The sequence below is a fragment of the Castor canadensis genome, chromosome 18 (genome assembly GCF_047511655.1).
Source record: "Castor canadensis chromosome 18, mCasCan1.hap1v2, whole genome shotgun sequence".
In the NCBI taxonomy this organism is placed as follows: domain Eukaryota; kingdom Metazoa; phylum Chordata; class Mammalia; order Rodentia; family Castoridae; genus Castor; species Castor canadensis.
The window spans coordinates 27,406,385-27,429,078 of record NC_133403.1 but is presented as its reverse complement, the minus strand read 5'-3'; the positions used below and the strand labels follow the sequence as shown (position 1 = coordinate 27,429,078).

General features: G+C 38.7%; 1 protein-coding gene across 17 annotated transcripts in view; it reads right to left on the bottom strand.

Annotated features, from left to right (window-relative positions):
• Positions 1 to 22,694, bottom strand: part of Git2 (GIT ArfGAP 2) — a 56,242-nt gene that overhangs the window by 19,696 nt on the left and 13,852 nt on the right. For 6 of the 17 annotated variants that reach the window (XR_012443531.1, XM_074061061.1, XM_074061060.1 and 3 more), the window contains 9 exons: positions 22,559 to 22,689; positions 19,919 to 20,013; positions 13,500 to 13,545; positions 12,157 to 12,208; positions 8,483 to 8,555; positions 8,133 to 8,230; positions 6,889 to 7,000; positions 3,178 to 3,320; positions 1,236 to 1,385 (listed from right to left, as the gene is read on the bottom strand). Coding sequence is in view for 16 of the 17 variants with exons in the window: in XM_074061061.1 (XP_073917162.1) it covers positions 1,236 to 1,385; positions 3,178 to 3,320; positions 6,889 to 7,000; positions 8,133 to 8,230; positions 8,483 to 8,555; positions 12,157 to 12,208; positions 13,500 to 13,545; positions 19,919 to 20,013; positions 22,559 to 22,689 (900 nt within the window). In the remaining variant the exon portion in view is untranslated. The remainder of the gene's footprint in view (positions 1 to 1,235; positions 1,386 to 3,177; positions 3,321 to 6,888; positions 7,001 to 8,132; positions 8,231 to 8,482; positions 8,556 to 12,156; positions 12,209 to 13,499; positions 13,546 to 19,918; positions 20,014 to 22,558; positions 22,690 to 22,694) is intronic. The other 11 variants (XM_074061062.1, XM_074061065.1, XM_074061070.1 and 8 more) reach the window with 5 other exon arrangements.

The following is a 22,694-nucleotide window of genomic DNA, read 5'->3' as shown; positions in this document are numbered from 1 at the left end:
TAGCAAACAGAGTTTAGTTCTTTGGGCTCCCTTTAGGAAGCAGCACTGAAATAAGTTTCATGCCCAAGTCTTAAAACTGAGTCTGTGAAACATTACATGGCAGCATAAAAAACACAGATTACAGAGGGTATTTTGTTTCTTCTTAGGGAATCAATCTCTCTCTCTCAATCTTTCTCTCTCTCTCGCTCTCTCTCAACACTCTACCACTAAAGCTATACCTCAGCCCAAAGAGCTCATTACTGAAGAGAACTGAAGGCTGGGACCAGTATCCACAAACTCTTGGGCAACATTTGAAGTTCTTCAATTTCCCTTTGTCTTCTCATAAAAGAACTACACAACAATCCTCCTTAACCATGTGCTTTGCTACTAATGGCGACATTCCTTTTAGGGACTAATGTATTCATGCAGTTCTGATTATCTCAGAAGGGAATGAATGAGAAAATGCCGAATGCATAAAACTCTTACTAGTGGGCTGTTCTTGCTAGTATAGTTGGAATGTGTTCTCTTATTTACTAAGAACCTCCTGTGGTAGGCCCTGTTCTAGGGGAATTTCACAGATAAATGGTTTTATCCTGGTGACAAATAAGAGGGAACATGAGGGAGGTTTACAGGGTATGGGGGCAGGGTATGTCAACAGGGAAAGCACCCCTGCACGGTGTAGGCTAGGGCTTATATGCTGATGAGTGCAGAGTTTTGTCCAGGACTTTTGACTACTCTTCTTCATGGTGTGATTATTCTTTATAATTAGCAATGGAATCACATTCATGTGGTGGCATCCAGGTTCCCAGCAACCACAGAGAGTGCAAAGATTACCTGTTTCTCCTACTTGGGAAATTTACTCTGGAGGTATTTCTACAAAAAAGTAGAAATTTTTGTAATACTAGAGACCTTGTGCTCATGTACTCTACCACTAAGCTGAATCCCCAGTCAAAAACATGATCATTCTCCCTTTTTTTTTTTTGTGTGGTGCTGGGGATCAAACCCACAGCCTTGAGCATATTAGGCAAGCACTTTACCACTGCGCTATATCCCTAGCTGCATTCTGGATTTATTTCAACAGAGCTATTTCATTTCAAATATCCACACACATCCTGCTTCCAAAAAGATAACTTGGTCCCAAGATTTCTAAGACTGTAACAATAACTATTTTTCATTCCACAAACATGGTGCCTGGGATTCTTCCTTATACTATGGGATTAAAGAGTTAACCACCCTGGCATTTATTAACATGTTACCTTTTTCTGCATAATTCTCAGCTCGTCACTCAAGTTGTTATTCACCTTCATTAGCTGTTGTATCTTGGCCTCAGAAGCCACTAGGGCGTTTTTGACCTCCATAAATTCCTGCACAGTGACTGGTCCATCTGATAAATCTGAATCTAGGCTCTAAAAATAAATTGGGGAAAATGTTCACAATCTGAGATGATGATAATGTTAAAGACCAACAGCTAAAGAATTTAAAATTCTGGTTATGCCAGTTGAATCACAAATTTAAACCAAATCAAGGCTTCTGAGAGTAATGAAAAACTGAAACATAAAAGTAGGGTCACTATATTATTTAAAACTTTTTAAAGTTGATTATTTTCTAATGGAGCAGGCACTGGGGTTACAAACCTATGCTGCTAATGACTGTCTGGGGAGGTTTGTCCTGTCTTACACGTCTTTTCTTGCTCATTTTTCTTTTTTTATTCATTCTTTCATTAGTTCATTCATTCCAACATTTTTGTTGAGCATTAGGCAATTTCCAGGTGCATGGGATGTATCAGAGAATAAAACAAAGATTCCTACTTCCATGGTGATTATATCTCATCAGCATGAGAGAGGGACAAATAAAAATAAGTATATAGACAATATGATTGAAGGTAAGGCAATTAGTTATGCAGAAACAGATATGATGGAGCAGGGCAGGAGTATGGGAGCTGAAGTAGGGATCCAGGTGGGCTGCATGTTAGGGAGCTAGAGTGAACTATGAGTGTAGCCTGAGGAGATGAGATCAGTCAGATGGCGCCTGGATGAAGAAATGTTGCAGTTGGCAGCAGAACTCAGCTAGAGGGAGCAGGTATACAAAGGGGAAGTCAGGAGTGAGGTCAGTCAACAGAAGGTCCCATAATGGTCTCAACTTTCTCTGAGTGGATTGGGCAGTTTCTGGCAGTCCAGGCAGGAAGTTCCCTCCATCTGCCAACAGCACCACCATTCTCACAGTCATGTAAGGTGGCAAACTCTGGACACATCTAAAGTCCATTTCCCTGCTTAACACCTCCAGACCTCTGTGGTCTACCTTCCTGCTCATCCATTATCAGGGGCTGTGGAGCACTCTGTGGGCCAGTCCTAGCTATTTAGCAGCAGGTGAACAACCCAGGACTCTGTGGCCCTGTCCCCTGCTCATTCTCTGCTCATTCCCTGTCTCCTGTGCCCCAGAATCTCCCCCCATTGAACCCCTCTAGCCCAGGCCTTGAGGCAGCTCATGTCAGTGTGTCTGGATCTCCTCTGGAGCATCCTAACCAGGGCCCCTCCCTCCACCCTTTGACCTGTGCCCTCCCACCCTGCCTAAAGCTCTGGGCTCCGCACTGCTCTGATGCTTTGGTTCTCCAGTGTGTATCATGTTCCTCCCTTTGCAGCTTTAGTCACACTCTTTTAGGCTACCATGACCTGCGTCCCTCCAGAGGCCCTGGGTTTTCTCTCTCTCTCCAGATGGTCCTGCCCTGTCCTGTAAAGCCCACAGGTCCTTCAAGGCCTATCGCAAGAGCTGCCCATTTACAAAGCTTCCTCAAGTGCTTCTCGGGACTAAGTTCTCTCCTCTACTCCCTTGCCTTCTGCTTACGCTTTTATACATACTGCTTTGTGCCGTTCACTGCAGTTGTCCCTCCCTCCAAGCAATGACATCCTAAGGAAAGTTAGCCAGGGAAGTCGCTTAATAAACACTTGCTGAGTGAATAAAACCCTCTACTCATACCTCGAAAGCTTTACAGTTATGACAGCAGCAGGGCTGTGACTCTGCACTTGCCTCACGGCAAATTACCTTCTTCCATTTTTGTTTGGTCTGAGCTAGCAGTGAACTCAACCTTACCACTACTATGCCCTTTGTAGGACCAGCCTTCAAGAATGTGACAGGGAAATTCTGCAGAAGGAGTTTTAAGAGAAACACATCTGTCCTTTCATGTAAAGAATGTCCTCTCACCTTCTGCCGGTTTGCCTTGCTTCCTGAGGTTTCCAAATCTGTGTCTTCATCTGATGCTACACTGTCATAGTCTGGCTGGTCATTGTCTTGACTCTCAATACTGTGCTGGTTATTGATTGTTTTCAGTATAAGCTCCACATTGTCTGTCAATAGATGCAAATAATTTTACCTCAAGCTTAAAACAATTTTGCCTTCCCAAAACTTACAGGGATGACTTTTTTTGGTTTAGCCATTTAAAGCCTGAAAAAAAGAAGTGACAGAAATAGTAATGTTATATTTATACCAACAGAGGACAACAGAAAGTTAACAACTCAACGGACAGCTGAAGAGAGGTTTAAGCGTTCCTTTGATCTACCTGCCAAATATGGGCAAATTAAGGAGATGGCTCAGAAGGGAGATGCTTAGACCAAGGAAGCAGGTTCCCAGGTTTGCATACATAAAAGAGCATTGCTCTGGGGCTGTCCTGAGTGCAAACTCCAATACCACAAAAAAAAAAAAAAAAAGGTACAGCCCATGATTTCACAATGCTGAGGGCTGGTAGAATGGTTCAAGTGGTAAAAGCATCACTCCAGATCATGAGAACATAACGTGATGTCATTTACTTGTGCTATTAGACATAGTAATGTCAAGTCAAAGCAGAAAGCAAATTGTTAAACTGCAGCCTAAGTTTAGGTGCTCAAAGAATATGGACACTGACATTTAGTCACCCGAATCCATGCGAGGGTAAGGAGAGAACACATCCAAATGGACACACATGTATGTCATAAGGGGTGTACATTCTATACAGGGCTGAAATATGATTCTATAGGGTCTGACACACTTGGAATTAAAGACTTCACAGGGCTGGAGTGATGGCTCACGTGGTATAGCGCCTGCATAGCAAACACAAGGCCATGAGTTCAAATCCCGTAAGTGTAACAAAAACAAATAAACAAAACGATTTCACAAGCTACCTAAGATTCTCCAATTTTTGGGGCAATTCTAGTTAACCCCTGATTTATTCTTTTTTTTTTTTTTTTTTTGTGGCACTGGGGTTTAAACTCAGAGTCTCACACTTGCTAGGTAGATGCTCTTACCACTTGAGCCACTGTACCAGCCCTTTTTTGTGTTGGTTTTTTTTTTTGAGATAGGGTCTCACGAACTATTTGCCCAGGGCTGGCTTCGAATCATGGTCCTCCTGACTAGCTAGGATTATAGGCACAAGCCACGGGCACCTGATCTCTAATACCATTTTTGGATATCTTGATGGCTGATGTCTGGTTGATGAATTATGGTTTCTTAAGAGGACTAGGTCCTAATTTTAAAATGAATATTTAAAAGCATATAAATATAATGCAATTATGGATATAATGAAGATTTAATATAGTGAATTTGGAAACTAATGAGCAAGATGATAAAAATCACCTAGTTTTTATTATAAATTGCTCTATTCCTTTCAATTTTTTTTTTGTTTGTGACAGTACTGGGGTTTGAACTCAGGGCCTTCTGCTTGCCAGACAGACACTGTGCCATTTCAGCCACAACCCCACCACTTCTTGATTTGGTTATTTTTGAGATATGGCCTCAAATTTGTGCCTAGGCCAGGCTGGACTGTGATGGTCCTATTTAGGCTTCCTGCACAGCTGTATGACAGGTGTGCCCACCACATTTAGCTTTTTATTGGTTGAGATAGGATCATATGAACTTTTCAGGATTACAGGCATGAGCCACTGTGCCTGTCCTTTCTAGGTTTTTCTTTCTCCTAACCACACATGCGTGCGCACAGAGTCAATTCTTATATTTTCAGTAGTGACATTCTAAAAATTTGCTATGAAGACTAAATGAACCAATGTGGAACCACTGCTGCTAGGGGCAATACAGGATTAGATTCCTGAGAACCTCTGGTCATGTTTTCATCAACCAGTCAACACAGCCTCATTTCATGTGTATTTCTGTTTAAGGAAACCTTATTCAATACAAGTTGTTGATTCAGGAACCTGGTCAACAGCACTGTGAATCATGCCAGAATGATGCTCACTGAATACACACTTTCTGTAAGGCACACGTCAGCCTTTTTTGCACTTAGCAACACTAGACAGCATCAGCACTGAGTTTGGGGCCATTGTTAAATAGCAAAATCACCAACAGAAAGCACAAAACTGAGAAAAACATCACACTAAATAGGCCATGAAAAGGTTAACTGGTTCCACTTCAGTTAAGAACCTACTTTGGGAGATTCGAATCTTTTGACACTCTGCATCCATCAAGAATGACCTTAAAAGTGTTTTGAGTACTGATTTGTGGTTACAAGTAACTTTGGCAAGCAGATGAATGTGCAAATATGGGATGTGCATGTGAGGAGCAACAATATGTGCATATTTACAAGCCGTAGACTCTTGCATATGTTTATGTATGTAAATGCTTTGCTTACAAAATTGCTATTATACCAAACTTCTGAAAGTCTACTACTTTTTTTTTTTTTTTGAAACAGGGTCTTGTTATGCAGCCCAGGTTGGCCTCAAACTTGTGATCCTCCTGCCTCCACTTCCTGAGTGTACCACCAAGCCCAGAAAAAAGTGTATCACTTTATTCTGTATCATTGCATATTCTCTGGAAAGAAAAAACATCTCTGTACATTCAAATATATGGCTGGTTGTTTATTTAATTATTTAAAATTATTTAATTATTTATAATGTTTCTGCTATTATATATAACATCTTCAGTTATTTCTCTTTTAAGAGTAGGCACACTTATGCAAAGACTCAACTCAAAGAATTCAAGTTTATGCAGACTCTTATCCCTGCACCTTTACCAAAATTTAATACACTTTTAAGAATTTCTTTACTCCTAGTTGAACCAATAAAATCAAATTCCTGAATGGGCAAGAAGAAAGAACAAATTGTTCCAGTCTTTGGGGCATGTGAAGCTGACAGGAAACTTAACTCTTATGGTATGTATTTCCTTCCTTCCTTTTGTAGTACTGGATCTTGAACTCAGGGCCTCATACTTGCTAGGCAGTTGCTCTACCACTTGAGCCACTCTGCTAGTCATTTTTTATGTTGGTTTTTTTCAAGATAGGGTCCTGTGAACTATTTGCCCAGACCTCCTGATCTCTGCCTCCTGGTTTTCAGGTGTGAGCCACCGGCATTTGACTGGTACATATTTCTTTTAAAAGCCTTTCAAAAAAAAGGGGTATAATTTCTATAACTAGGAAAAAACCCAACAAGTCTATAGTAATGGGCTGCAGAGGAAGTAGATTCCTAAGCACAGAGACAGGACCCAAAAACCCAGAAATTCACTTCTGAAATAGATGCTCAATGCTCTCTTTATAACTTTCAATCATTAATACTTTTTGCTATAGACATTTAATGTTTACAGCAACAAATTTTAATTATTTGGAACTCAGTTTTGGAGGTAAGCATGATGCAATTTCAACCGAAAGTGTTTATTTTCTTATATCCTTAGTAAGATTTAAGCCAAACTTTTGGTTAATTTTAGGATTCAATTTTATGGGAAAAGTGACCCAATAGGAAAAAAATGATACATAAAATCAACCTGAATAATACTTAATAATAATTTACAGGTAACTTTACATCATAATATATTACCAATAAAACTTAAAGGATGGTAAGGTGCTGTGTCAATGACTACTTTAATTTACCTCCAGCTTTAAATTTAGCAGTCAGGTCTTAGAAGGCCCAAAGAAGCACACACTTAAAGCTAGACACTTGCCTTTTGAGCCAGATAGAGGACTGCCCTGCTGTCTCCTTTTGGCGTCACTGAGAATGTCGATGACCAGCGTAGCAAACTCATGGGCATTAAACCGAGCTAATTTCTGTCTGCCCTAAGGGTAAGAAGAGAATTGGAAATATTTCCCAATGTAAAAATATAGACATGAATAGTCACACCAAAATAGTTACTGACAGACTTCTATAAAGGCATTCTACTATAATCAAAGTATAATAAATTACAGCCATAATTGAGTGGAACATTATTTTCTGTGAGAATATTTTAAAAGCATTTATATAAGGGAACTTCTTAATATTTAAATGCTCACAATCCACTTTATTTTTGTGAACAAACATAAAATGGTTTTGCCGGGCGCTGGTGGCTCACGCCTATAATCCTAGTTACTTGGGAGGCTGAGATTGAGAGGTTGAGGTTCCAGGCCAGCCTGGGCACATAGTTCTGCCAGACCCCCATCTCCAAAATAACCAGAGCAAAATGGACTGGAGGTGTGGCTTAAGTGGTAGAGCACCTGCTTTGCTGGCTCAACCTGAGTTCAAACCCCAGTCCCACCAAAAGAAAAAAAAAAAATCCCCAATACAGAAATCCTGTGTAAGGATGAGGCTTCTGAAACTGGTTGAACAAATTTTTTTTCTTTCCCTCCCTGCTCCCCCTTTTTAAAACACTGTTGTGCTGGGTGGGGGTACAATATAGCATTTAAAAAGTTCTTACAATGTATCAAATATATCACATTTGAATTCACCCCCTCCCTTCTTTTTTTTGAGACTGGTCTCCTTATGTAGCCCAAGCTGGCCTGACACTCATGATTCTCTGTCTTGGCCTCCTAAGTACTGGTATCACGGGCGTGCGGCAACAAATTGCTTTTCTAAGTCTATATAGTAGCTTAAAATCTCTACAGCATGAGAAAGGTCATCCTGCCACATTGTCAGCTTGGAACATCCTTTATTATGCATTTTGTTAATTCCCCTTCTGGTTTCTTTCTTTAAGATAAAAGATTAACCATTTCTTTCCACTTGTAAGCCGTTTATATTTCTTCTGTAAATTGTTTTTATTCATTTCCAGTCATAGTCCCATCTACTGCTTATCACTTTGAGTTGTGTTTATGTGTATACAAGATATTAAATTTTAATCAAAACACTTCTAATATTCATTCTGGGAAAATAAAACACCATGACATTAGCCATTCCTCAAATACTACTACTAGTTACTTTTCAAACTGAGCCACTTGCCTGGTTTCGTGTTGATGAGTACTCGGGATTGACCGGAAGAAAGGGGACGACAGTTGTCTCGGTTACCAGGGTGCTGTGGTTTTGCGTGGCAAGCCAGACTAGCCAGAGGAAAGAGCCAGAGACAGAATCTCATCACACCTGGGGTGCCACGGCTCCGGTGGGAGGCACGGCTCACGCGTTACTAGGGAGACTTGGGGAAGCACACTCTGAAGCCAACACACGCAAAAGTACATGTCGACACACGCATTAGGAGGATAGTAGAAATTGGGCAAGTGAAACACTGAGGCTGGCAGCTTGTCACTGCCTATTGATAACAGAAGCTTAGTAGATAAAGCCACATGGTAAGTCACCTGCATCAGTCTCTCGCCTGTCAACTTCATCGTACACATCCATGGCAAGTTCTTCAAACAAATGATTACTTAGCTGAAAGTAAAAAAATATCAGGAACACAAGGGACAACGATTAACACCAGGTGGACAAGAGGGGACTGTGACTTACTCACTCTTTTACCTCCAATGTCTATTCAAAGACAGTGCCTACATATGAATAATAAAAGAAAAATGAAAAAAAAAAAAAAAAAAAAGACAGTGCCTAACAACTACCCCATTACATTTCCAAAGTTGTACAGATCCTCTGGAAGCATCTGCCTCCTACAACGGCCTCACAAACAGGATTGCTGCTACTGAGAAGGCAAGAGGTAACTAATGTGCGTTATTTCAAAAGCAGGCTCCGTTCTCTGCTCTCCTTGTGATGGCACTCTGTAAGTAAGTCTCTTCTGCCTTTGAGGATAATCTGTCCAGTTCCCCAAAAGTAGGGAATCCTAAACCACTAGTAGGATAAAGAAATGAAAATGTACCGTGGAGTTGTGCTGAGATTTCTCTGTTGTGCTCCTCAGGAGCAGGCCTTCAATGCCCAGAACAATTGAGCATCTCTAAAAAAGGAGAGCCTGACTACCTAGTACACTGTGTGGTGTCAGCTCACAACACAATCACCATACAGACTTGGGCCTCACTGGCAGCAGCCACAAACAGGGTACAAAGAAAGGGAAGACAATCAAGGTTTTCCAACTCAGACAAGGTTAAGCCACTGCCAGGGTTGCTCCGGTTCTCTTGCTTTTTGCCTCATGAAACTCACCCTGATATTTGGTAGTTGTGACTTTTTAACTGTTTCCCTGCTGTGTGAGGACAAATGCTCAGTTTGTTATAGTGCCTTTTGTATTACATCCACAAACAGTATCTGAAACCAAAGGGAGGCTTAGTAAACATCCAGCCAGACTGACTTGAAGGTCATTTATGCAGCAATCTAAAATGCTGGCTACAGAACTAAGCGTGGCAGCACACACCTATAATCTCAGCACTTGGGAGGCTGAGGAAGGTGGATCACAAGTTTCAGGCCATCCTGAGCTACACAGTGAGACCCTACCTCAAAAAACCAAAAGTAGAAAGTAAAAAATGTTTAAAAATAGAACAAAATAAATACAATGCTGGCTAGAGAACATGTAGGAATATGTGAAATGTGTATAATACAATGTTGGGTGAAAAAAAAAGCAGGATATAAAATTCTATACTATGATTTCTAATTCTGAAAATAGATATACTTATGAAATAAGAACTAAGGTGCGGCTCAAGTGGTAGAGCACCTGACTAGAACTGCAAAAGAAAAAAGAACAAAAACACGAAACTGTACCAAAACACTAATTCTGAATCTACTAAGAACACAGAGATTGAGGAAGAATCTACCATCTCTGTTGTCTATCTCTCTAGTGTAGTCACATTACATTTATAATGAAAAATAAACCCTGAGATTGTTGCTGGGATAAGATGAGGTAGGATTGTGAGTTTGAACCTTTTTCATAAATACCTAGTTTCTAGCTCTAGGGGACTATCAGCTGATTATTATCACTGACAACAACAACCCTGGCCAACAATGACTAAGGGCTTATATTCCAGGCACTGTGATACCAGTATACCATTTACTTTCAACACCTCTATGAAGATGGGCTTTATTATTGTTGCATTTTACGGATAAGGAAATTGAGGTACAGAAGTCAATAGCTTATAAAGTCACAAAGCTAGTAAATGATGGATCTGAGATTCAGGTCAAGTCTCTCAAGATATTGACATTTACTAATTCATGAATATCTTGATCTTTATTATATTTCTCTCAGCTTTTCATTGGGAAGGAAGGGAGAGAAGAAGAGAGGAAGGGAGGAAGAGACAGATGCAGGGAGGGGGGAGGAAGGAAAGAAAGGATGCAGGGAAAGAGTAAAGACAAGGGAAGGAGGGAAGAAGGAAAGGGGGGAAGGAGAGAAGAAATACAGCACGAGGTAAATGCTGCTCTGGTACTGGTAAGTACAGCTACCTGCAAGAAGACCATGGGGTGGTCACAGGTGAAAAGGGCAGCTAAACCTTACCTAGCAGTTCTGTTCTACTACATCATTACCTTCTTTTCCCTGGGGATGATACCAAGCCAGAGTGACTGAAGTGCTTGGCACGGCAGATGGGGGAACTTGACCAATCTAACCCACAGCCCAAGTTCCTGGCAGCAGTACCAAACTCTGTCCAAGGTATTCATTTAGTACCTGCAGCATGCTCGATATTATAGTTATAACCTCAGCTTTCATGAGGCTTCCAGCTTAGCAAATGCAGGAGAGTCAAAGGGAATATGAATTTTATCTAGGATAAATTATACGTAAGTTTACTTACATATTATGAGTAATTAAAAGGAAAGCACATAATATTTTATGTTGCTTCCAAAGCTTACAATCTTTAATCATCTTACATGGTCTACTTAATTTAAGAAAGGCAATAAAACACACATACACACAAAACCATAGATAGAGAACAGAGAGACACCAAACAAATTGTATAAAACACATTTATTTTGCAATATAGTTAAATACTAGTAAGGATAAATTCATTTTATGTGGTATTTAATACTTAGTATTATATGATGTTCTAAAAAGGGTCTTTTGTGAAAGAAAGGCATGAGGAGAAAGTCATAAATTAGGGAAGTTGTGGTTTCAGAGTTGGGCTTTGGAAAAGCTATTACCTACACTGTAGAGGTGGTGAGACATCAGTTCCTTAAAAGGCATGGAAGCTGGGCAAGGTAAACATGCAGGCAAAAGAGGACCTGAAGGTGGCAGCTCTTAGTCTCAGAGACTGTTCACCTATAAACACCTGGAGACAGACAGACAAGACAGACACCCCCCCGACACACACACAATGATACCCAGATGGGAAGTAAGACAAGCTCTGAAAGGTGAGAGTTGGATGACATCCTTAAAGGTTACAAGAAAAAAGCTAAGAATCTTGGTTCTGATTCAGAGAGCAATAGGGAGAGAGAGTTAAGGAGTGAAACCTGGTGGTTAATATGGCTGGGAAGCACCCAGATGAGGCTTCCTATGAAGGCATGGAAAAAGGGAAACTTTCCCAGAATAGTCAGTTTCCTGGGGTATTGCCTGACGCTGCAGTGGGCAGGATACAAAAACAGACACATATTAAGGTGAGGCTGGGCAAACTCAGAGCATGTATGTGGGTCTGGATCGTGGTCATGACCAGCTTTAAAAAATCTCTGATGAATAGCACAGGAGAGTTTTACTGATGTGTGAGTAAATTTAGGACTCATCCCCCTGCCAGCATCAGCTTTTATCATTCCCCAGAATCCTATGTGGCTATCAGAAGTAATCCCAGGGAAAGGTACCTAACTTATTTATTTACCCTGAGAGAAAACAAGGAACTCTCATGAGGAGAAACAATTTCCCAATAACATAGGCAGAGGCTTCACTTTTAACATGACAGAGAAAAATGGCATTATTTGAAGCAGAGCCAATGAACTGGATATACTAAACTTAATAGTGCTTTTGTTTTTCATTGCTGTATACTCAATGGTCTGTTTATAATTTGATAATATCACAAAGTATGAAATAAAGTCGTCTGATACAATAGGTAATTTGGACTGACAACAGGTACCAGCAGGATACATGAATGCCCATGTTGGAGTTTACCAGTAAAGAGGTACTCACAGACTGAAGTTTCTTCTTAGCAGCTTTTGCCAATTCAGACAAATCCAGGCTGCTAAGAAAATGTACAAAACCAGTAAGCAAATAAATAGAATCATGTTCATGAACTTTGTAGAAGACTGAGATACTCAATGAAAATATTATTACAGTTTATAGACACTATCTAAGCCAAGAACTTATAGCCCAACAGGAAACAAACAATTTGGCCAAAGTGATTTCTTCTAGAAATATAACAGCCATATAATACAGTAAAGAGAGAAAACATTGCCCACCAACTAAACAACAAAAGCTACTGTTTGGTTAATCTCCAGGCTCTTAGGTAAGGAGTCACAATCTTTGAAGTATTAAAAAGAAAAGCAATCAGCTGGGATGTGGCTCAGTGGTAGAACATTTGTTTAGCATGTGTGAGGCCCTGAGTTCCATCCCTGCAACATTAAAAAAAAAAAAAGAGAGAAGAAAATGCAAAAAAGAGAAAATGTGGAAAACTGGAATGGCAAGATTACATCTGGAACAATAGTTAATCATTTCATAAGCTCTTGTATTTACACAAATAGGGCTTTTGTATAAATAGGGTTTAAGGTTCATCCTGCAGCAATGAATTCATCTGATCGCAAAAATTAGAGGTTGACAAATTATGGTCTTCTTTTTGCTCAGCTCATGAGCTAACAAGCAGGGTTTCTATATTTTTTAATGGTTTGGAAGGAGAAAGAATAGCATTTCATAAGGTGTGGAAATAAAATGTTACTGGAACAGACATGTCAACTCATTTACATGGTGCTCACTGGTGCTTTCAACTACACTGGCAGGGCTGAATAGTTACAATAGGTTGTATGGCTCATAAAGCTTAAGATGCTTAGGATCTGGCTCTTGACAAAAAAAAAGTTTGTTGACCCCTTGTTTTAAATAAAAAATATACACTGGGCGCTGGTGGTTCACACCTGTAATCCTACGTACTCAGGAGGCAGAGATCAGGAAGATCACGGTTCAAAGCCAGCCCGGGCAAAAGAGTTTGCGAGACACTATCTTGAAAAAAAAGCCATTACACAAAAGGGCTGGAGGTATGTCTCATCTAACACAAAAATATTTGTGAATATAACACAATATTCTGTAACAACTGGCAGAAACAGTGACAACATCACTGACCCCAATTTCCTTGTTAGTAAATTTGTTATGTGGGCTCTTTCAAACTTAAGTTTTATATGGTAGTTTACTTACAGCCGTCTTATTTCCAAATTGTATAGCCATAAAAGAGAGAAATGTATGGGCTTTGTTAAACACAAAATATGACACACTTCAACACCAGGGAGATATTGGGACAGACAAAATTGGTATTCTGTTGGCCTTACCTGTCTGCCATTTGAGGTATTATAAAGTGTTGTCCATTTTTGTGATCTGAAACAGAAACCAGTTTTATTCATATAAATATTGATAAGATCTGTAAAGGAATACCACTACTATTTCCTTGATTTAAGTTTTACAATTAATATTTCTCCATAATTACAAATCACGTAGGGGAATAGAAGTTTGCCAGGCTGCTGAGTGCTGGTGGCTCACACCTGTAATCCTAGCTACTCAGGAGGCAGAAATCAGGAGGAGTAGGCATAGCCCCTGAGTTCAAACTCTAGTAACACACACACACACACACACACAAAAGATCCCTGAAAACCTGTGTAGTATCAAGAATCACATCCTCTTCTTCTAGTACAAACATCCAGACATCATTCAGTAGAAAACCTAAGCTCACCTGAATCCTTAGGATTAGTTCATCCCCAGGATAACTGGTGATCTTCAGGCATGGAATAATGCTGAGGGAACTGAATTAGTTCAGAGCAGCCTTCCATCAGCTCACAGTGAGGATGGTGGAGCTTCACTGAGCTCTGGTGGCTTGCTCAAATTAATAAATTAGTGGGAAATGGTCAGGGCCGGGGCAGATGGTCTTTGCAGATCCAGAGAAGGACTGTCTATCAGGATGCTTACTGACTCAGTCCTATCCTAGCTTCTAGCAGACGCTGATCTATATTCCAATGAATAAAGCCATTCTAAGCATCTATATAGGTTTTTGTATAAACCTAACTCTGTATTTCTCTTGGGTAAGTATCTAGGAGTAGGACCCCTGGATTAAATGATAAATGTATGTTTAACTTGGTAAAAAACTATAGGCTTTATCTTTTCCCAGAATAGCTCTATTGTTCTGTATTCTGAACAACAAATGAAAGTTATAGTTATGCTGTATCTTTCCCAGCACATATTTTTAATAGTCATTCTATTAGACACGTTGTGGTATTTCACTTTGATTTCAATTTTCATTTCCCTAATGGCTAATGATGGGCTTGTTTTTTAATTTTTTGGTCATCTATATACAGCCTTCACCCAAGTTTTTCTTTTTTCATTTTTTTGAGATGGGATTTTGTTGCTACATTGCCCAGGTTGGTCTTGAATCACTGGGCTAAAGCAATGCTCCTGCCTCAGCCTCCTAAGTGCCACCCCTCCCTCCCTTCCTTTATTTTTTTATAGTGAAAGTGATAGTATAGTTTATTAGGAAAGGAATACTTTCAATTTTCAATAGACTGAAAGTAGACCATATCTAGAGTGAGAATGAGAATGACTGGTTCTTTTTTTTTGTTGTTCAGTTTTAAGAGTTCTTTAAATAACCTAGATACAAATTATTTATTGAATATATGATATCCTAATATTTCCTCCAGTCTATGGTTTGTCTTTTCATTCTCTTAACCACAGTGTTCTGAGTAAAAGGTTTTTTTGTTTTGATGAAGTAGAATTTATCATTATTTTCTTTTATGATTGTGCCTTTAATGTATTCTTCTATAAGTTTTTTCAGTTTTATATTTAGATTTATGACCCATTTGGGTTAATTTCTGTATAAGGCTTGAGGTTTGGACTGAAGTTCATTTTACCACATGGAGTCCAGTTGTCCCAATACTAAAAGACTAAAAACACTACCCTTTCTCCATTGAATTACCTTTGTACCTTTGTCAAAAATCAACTGAACACATTCATATAGGTCTATTTCTGGATTCTCTACACTGCTTCATTGACCCATGTGCAGAACGTTCTAGCAAGTCTTAAAATTGGGTAGTGTGCTTCCACCCACAATATCCTTCTTTTGTAAAACTGTATTGGCTGGTCTACTTCCTTTGTCTATTTAAATTTTAGAATGAGAATGTCTGTACCTATGAAAAATCTTGAGCTGAACTTATGCATTAATATGTGGGGAACTGACATGCTAACTATATTGAGTCTTCCAATCTCTAAATACAGTATTTCTACTTACTCAGGTCTTCCTTGATTTCTTTCATTAGCTTTTTGTAGTTTTTAGCACACAGACATCTATACTTTATAAGATTTATACCGAAGTATTTAATTTGGAACTATTATAAATGGTATTAATTTTCTGGCTTTAGTTTCCATTTCTTCATTGCTAAAGAAATATACACATATATATATATATATATTTTTTTTTTTTGACTACCGACTTTACATTCTGTAACCTTGATAAACTCTTCAGTTTTAGGAATTTTCTTGTTGGTTCTTTCCACATAGAAATTATCTCATTTAAATGGAGAAAATTTTATTTCTTCCTTCAATTTGTATGTCTTGTATTTTTCTTGTCTTGATGGCAGTGATTTGAATTTTCAGTGTGATGCTGAACAGGAGTGGTGAGAATGGACATCCAGCATTGTTCCCTATCTGAGAGCAAAAGTAGCTCTTCATCATTAAAAATGATGCTAGCTGCTGATTTTCTAGAGACACTATGTATCACATTAAGGAATTCCCATCTGTTCCTAATTTGCTAAGATTTTTTAAAAAATCATGAATAGATGTGAATATAGCTGAATGCCTTTTTACATCAACTGATATAAATGTACAATTTTTGTCAGTTAATGTGATTGATTACATTAGTTGATTTTCAAATACTCAATCAGACTTGTATATTTGGAACCCCTTCTTGGTTACGTTGCATTTTTCTTTTTATAAATTATTGAATTCAGTTTGCTAAAGCATGGTGAGGATTTTTGTCTATGATGGATACTTTTTGTACCATCTTAGATGGTTTTGCTAGCTTCATACAATGAGTGGGGAAGTATTCTCTCTCCTATTTTCTGTGCCTAGGGTTTTCTTTAATGGAATGTCTTGAAACACAAACTCAAATTTTTTAAAATACAGGATTGTAGGGCTGGGAATGTAGCTCAGTGGCTGATACTTACCTGGTATACACAAACCTCTGGTATTTAATCCCCAGTACCACAAAAATAAAAAAAGTTAAAAAGTATATATATAGGGTTACATACTTACATTACCTCCTTCTTCTTGGGTATGTTTTGGTAGTTAGTGGCTTTCAAGGAGTTAAGCTGTCTAAATTATATGCATAATTATATATCTGGGGGTTTTTAGTGATATCCTATCTTTGTATTCTTTCCTTTGTCTTTCTATCAGTACAGCTAGACAACTATCAATTTTATTGATTCTTACAAAGAATCGGTTTTTGGTCTTATTAATTTTTCTCCACTGTTTTCCTCTTTCAGGTTCACTGATTTCTACTCTTTAAAATTCCCTCTAAGCAGTGCATTAGCTGTATCCCACACATATTTTTTTTTTTTTTTTTTTTTTTGGTGTGACTGGGGTTTGAACTCAGTGCTTCATGCTTGCAAAGCAAGCTCTCTACTGCTTGAACCATAGCTATTGTCCATTTAGCTCTGGTTACTTTGATGATGGGGGGGGGTTCTCTCAAACTATTTGCTCCACTAGCCTTGAATTGTGATCTACCTGATTTCAGCCTCCAAAATAGCAAGAATTACAGGTGTAGGCCACCACACTTGACCCAAAAAATTTTCTTGATATATTGTATTTTCACTTAATTGAATATATTTTCTATTTACCCTATTTTCTCTTAAGACTTCCTCTTAGATCCATCGATTACTTAGAAGGTACTGTTCAATTTCTAAGCACTTGAGTATTTACTTTTATTTTTAAATCCATTTCTAGCTTAATTGCCTTATAGGTAGATAATATATTTTGTAGATTTTAGTTCCTTCAGATTTGGTAAGATGTGTTTTATGACTCAAGAATGGCTTACCTTGTTAAATGTTCAATGTGTCTTGAAAAGCATGTGTAGTCTGATATTTTTGGGTAGGGTAGTCTATAAATATCAGTTACATCCAGTTGGTTTTTGGTTTGGTTTAGTTCTGTATCTTTACTGATTATTTACCTAATTCTATTTATTTTTAAGAGATGTGTTGAGTTTTCAATAAGAACTAGGGATTTAACCTTTTCTTCTTTTAGTTCTACTGAAGTTTGCTTTATGTAATTTGAAGCTCTGTTGACAATATACACATTTACACTTGTTGCATCTTCTTGGTAAATGACCCTTTTGTCATCATTCTATGTCCTGCTCTATCTATGCTAATTTTCCTTGCTTTGAGGTCTATATCATCTAGTATAGTATAGCTACCCTAGCTTTCTTTTACTTAGTGTTTACATGGACCATCTTTTTATACATTTTGGTATTTAACTTACCTGTATCATTATAATTAAAGTTGGTTTCTTGTACATAGCATATAGTTCACTCTTTGTTTTCTTTTGAACCATTCTGACAATTTCTGCTTTTAATTGGATTTTAAAATCATACATATTTAATATTTAATGTAATTATTGATATGTCTTGATTTAGGTCTATCGTTTTAGTATTTATTTTCTGGTGATCCTCATTTTTTGTTTATTTTTTACTTTTCCTCTTATCTTCTGAGTATTTTCAATCAAAATATTTTTTGATTATTTAAGTAATTTTGGGGGGAAGAGGGCGGTATTGGGAGTTGAACTCAGGGCCTTGTGTTTGCTAGGCAGGTTCTCTAACACTCTGTCAGTCCTTTTTGCATTGGTTATTGCGATAGGGACTCACTTTATGCCCAGACCCACCTAGATTGCAAAAATCCTCCTATTTGTACTTCCACGTGTAGCCAGAATGAAAGGTGTGCCACCATGCCTAGACACTGGTTGATGGAGTCTCACAACTTTAAGCCCAGGTTTGCCCTGAACCATAATCCTCCTATGTCTACCTCCCAAGTAGCTTATTTATTTAAGTAATTTTTAACATTCCATTTTAAAATTTGCCTGTAGAGTTTTGGTTCTGCCTACTGAGCAGGTAGGGAGAGAATATGTGAAAAGGAAAAGCAATCCAGATTCCCTTGTGCCAGTGATCAGACATTGAGGCACCTTTGCTGCCACTGCTGTTGTTGCTTCTGTACCCAGAGGCTGGCTTTGGATTTGGGATGGAAGAGAACAGAAAAAACAAGGAGAAAACACCCCAGGAGAATCTTCCTACTATCTGTCCTATGGGAGTCCTTTTTCCTGTTCATCAGAACAGAAGACTTCTAAGCACTTGTTATGCAGTTCCAGGTCACAGGCTACCACTGAACCCATATCATAAGTAAAATAAACAGGACCTCACTGACAGCTTGATGGTACTTCATGGTCCCTCATTTATCAGCTAGGATTTACTACTGAGAGTCCTTAGATAGCTACACTGAGCATTTGGTCCTCAGCTTTTAGCTCCATTCAGTAGGAAAGACATGGTGGGGTTTGCTTATTCTACCTTAATGCAACATGGAACCACACTGGGCTTAATTCTATTGCATAACTAGGGTGGAGAACCAACGTATACATTTGTACATGGACATTATGCATTGGAGATTGGCAAATCTCTTATATGTAAGGCTGAACAGTAAATATTTTATGCTTTGTGGTCATTTACTCAAATATTCTGCTGGTCTTGTGTGAAAGTGGCCATATACAAAGCAGGCTGGATTTGATTCACAGACCATAGACAGACCATAAGTTGTTTATCTTTTTTTTTTTGTGGGACTAGAGTTTGAACTCAGGGCTTCATGCTTGCAGAGCTGGCACTCTTATCACTTGACCCATACCACCAGGTCATTTTGCTCTGGTTATTTTGAAGAGGGGATCTCATGAACTATTTGCCTGGGCTGGCCTTGAACCGAGATCCTCCCAACTCAGTCTCCCAAGAAGGTAGGATTACAGGTGTAAGCCACTGGTGCCTGGCTGACCCCTGTTCTATATCACAAATAACAAAGCTGGTTTAGGCAAAGTTTACTTTTGGACTTTTTCCATCCTTAGACAGAATTCTTCTTCAAGTAACTACAAAGTTATTGCTTTCTCTTCCATTGCTGGCCTCATGTTGTTTAAGAACTAAGGTACACGTTCAGTTTTGATTTAATTATGCTCTTTATTGAAATAGTCACTTCTCTAGAGCTAAAACAAAGTTCTGAAAACTAAAAATTCAAAGAGATTTGACCAACTTTGTATATTTTACCAATAACTGAAAAACCTGCAACTATCTAAGATGGACATGGTGATGCACACATGAATCTTAGCAGTCGGGAGGTACAGGTAGGAAGATTCAGAGTTCAAGGCCAGCCTGAGTTACAGACAGACCATGTCTCAAAAAACAAAGCAAGGAGCTACTGGCTTCCAGGCCCTGATGCACTTCTCTAGCTGTAGTCTTTTCCTTTCTCTCTAATAAATGCTACTATAGATAAAAAAACAAACAACAACAAAAAAAAAACAAAGCAAGACAGATTCTGAGCTATCTTATCCTTTCAAATAAAACATTTATTAACAATTTTCTTAAGGATATGTTAAAACAGAGGAGATCATAAAAATATTGTCCAAACTTTTTTTTCCAGAACGTTCTATACTGGAGGTGTGGTGAGGTTATTATCCTTTCACTCACCTGGTTTCCTGCCACAGAGATAGAAGGCCAGTCTGTCAGTCAACTCATACTGTATTTCTACAAGGCGTTCTGCCAGCTCGTGGTGCCCTCCATGCCTACCAAGAAATGACAAAGTACCATTGATATTGCTCATTATTTACCACTGGCGTTTGAGTAGAAAAGTACAAATTCATCCTCGGAGGCAGCTGAACAGTTTTATCAAACATAACTTTCTAGAATAATCAACCTTTTTGTGTGTGGTAGATTGTTACACTTCAAGTCCCTCCTCTATAAACTGTTTTTAACCATCTGACTTACCCCTTTTCCTTTATAACTGTACAAAATAGAATAAGCAAGGAATTTACAGACTCACAACGGGGTTAAAGAATAACTTCAGCCATGCCCAGTGGCTCATGCTTATACTCCCAGCTATGCAGGAAGTATAGGTAGGAGGGTTGAGGTCTGAGGCTGGCCCTAGGTAAAAATGTAAGACTATACTTAAAAAAGAACTAAATATACTTAAAAAATAACTAAAGCAAAAAATGACCAAGGACATGGCTCAAGTGAGCCTGGCTAGGAAGAATGAGGCCCTGAGTTCAAACTGCCAACTCTCCCCCCACCTCCCCCCAAAAAAACCCAAACAAATAAACAATCCAACAAAAACTTCATTTAATGAGGTGGGAAAATAAAATCAATAAATGGTTGAGGGTAAAGGTTCTTAAAAGTTAGAGTGTTTCCAGAAATACACAATGTCCAGGTCTCACCCTAGCTCAGTGGTAGAGAGCTTGCCTAGTAAGGCCCTGGATTCCACACCAGCACTGAAAAACAAACAAAAGTCCTTAAAGGTGTCACCTCACTCCTTGAATCAGTACAGACTAACAGGCTCCCACATCAATGCTTTGAGAAAAGCCCTTGCTTGCTAGTGGAGTGGCTCAAGTGGCAGAGTAAGTGCCTAGCAAGCACAAGCCCTGAGTTCAAGCCCCAGTACCAAAAAAACAAAAAAAAGAAAAGAAAAAAATAAAAAGAGAAAAAGGCCCTTCCCCCAAGCTCATTCTGATGTGGCCAGTAAGCCTCTAGACGAGAGCCTTGAAACCTCTTCAAGAGCTCCAGTTCAGGGAGAGACTGATCAGTCTAATGCAGAGCTCATGTCCAGCTACTTTTACCTCTTTAGGTTCAATCTCTAAGTTTGGCTTCTTCGCTCATTAACTAAACATTTAAACTACTTGGAATCCTTTAGTACAAAGTATATAAATTATTATACTGAAAGACTACTATATGTAAAGCACATGAGGAAAATTCCAAATTGGCTTTTCCTCTTTAAAGGTCAAATCTTAGTTTTCATCTTAGTTTCAGTCTCTCTTCCTACCATTCAAGGCATTACAAACTACCCTCCAACCTACTATACATTTTCGATTTTTAATATTCACATCTTGATTCCTCATAAATTTTTAACATCTATGAATCATGAAACAGAACGAACTTTGGAAAAAGGAAAGATGATTAATTTTCTATCATTTAAATTCACAGGTTTAAATGGATTACTTAACCCTATAAATTCACTTAATGTTCTAGCATTTCATAGTTAGAATTTTCAAATAAAGAAAAAATTTAGCTGGGTATGGTGGTGCACACTTATAGTTCCAGCTACTCAAGAGGCTGGGACATGAACATGCTTGAATTCAGGAGTTCAAGGTCAGCATGGTCAATATATCAAGACTCCACTTTGAAAACAAAACAAAACAAAACAACATTTGGAAAATTTTAAAGAACTGTGCAGAGAGCACTCATATGTCCACTATCTAAAATTTGCAATTTACATTTTATTATACTTGTTTAATCATATATCTATCCACAGATTTGGTTTTAAGTTTAAGCAATAACTGAGAACATTAAACAAATGAGAAGTGGGGCGGGCACAGCTCATGTCTATAATACCTGCTACTTGAGAGGCAGAGATTAAGAGAACCATGGTTCAAGGCCACTCAGGGCAAAAAAGTTAGCAAGATCTTAATTTCAAAAAATAATAGAAGGGATCACATTTGTGATCCCTTCTAGACAGGAGATATAAGTTAAGTGGATACCAGTCTGAGGCTGGCCCCTGGGCAAAAATGCAAGACCATACCGGAAAAATAGCTAAAATAAAAAGGGCTGGGGGTGTGGCACAAGTAGTAGAGCAAGCATGAGGCCCTGAGTTCAAACCCCAGTACTGCCAAAAAGAAAAAGAAGGCTAGCAAAAATGGCTTAAGGGGTGGAGTGCCTGTGTAGGAAGTATGAGGCCCTGAGTTCAAACTCCAGTACTGCCAAAAGAAAAAAACTGAAGAATGGACACTCCTGTTACTTTATTTTTTTCAGTGCTAGAGATAGAACCCAGGGCCTTTCATATGCTAGAAAAGTACTGTACCACTGAGCTATACCATCAGACCTCTATAATTCTTGATACTTGCCTTATAAAGGATCAAGTAAAAGACTGGATGCTAAACACATTGGTTTATGATTCCACCCTTCCCTGACTTTGCCAGACTGAGTTTATGTATACATGTGAAATGTCTTCATCTGTAAAATGATTCAATGTAAATCTTTAAAGGGGTTAGACATTAAGCATACTCAATTTAGCTACTTATCAGCCCACAGACAGAAGTGGCAAGAATCTTGGGCTCTTACCTTGCATAATCAACAGGAGTTTTCCCACTAGAATCTTGTGTGCCTGGGTCAGCTCCATATATTGCGAGTAACTCAGCTTGTAAAATCTGTCCTGCTTTGGAGGCGACATGGAGTGGGGTGTTCCCTTTTTCCTAAG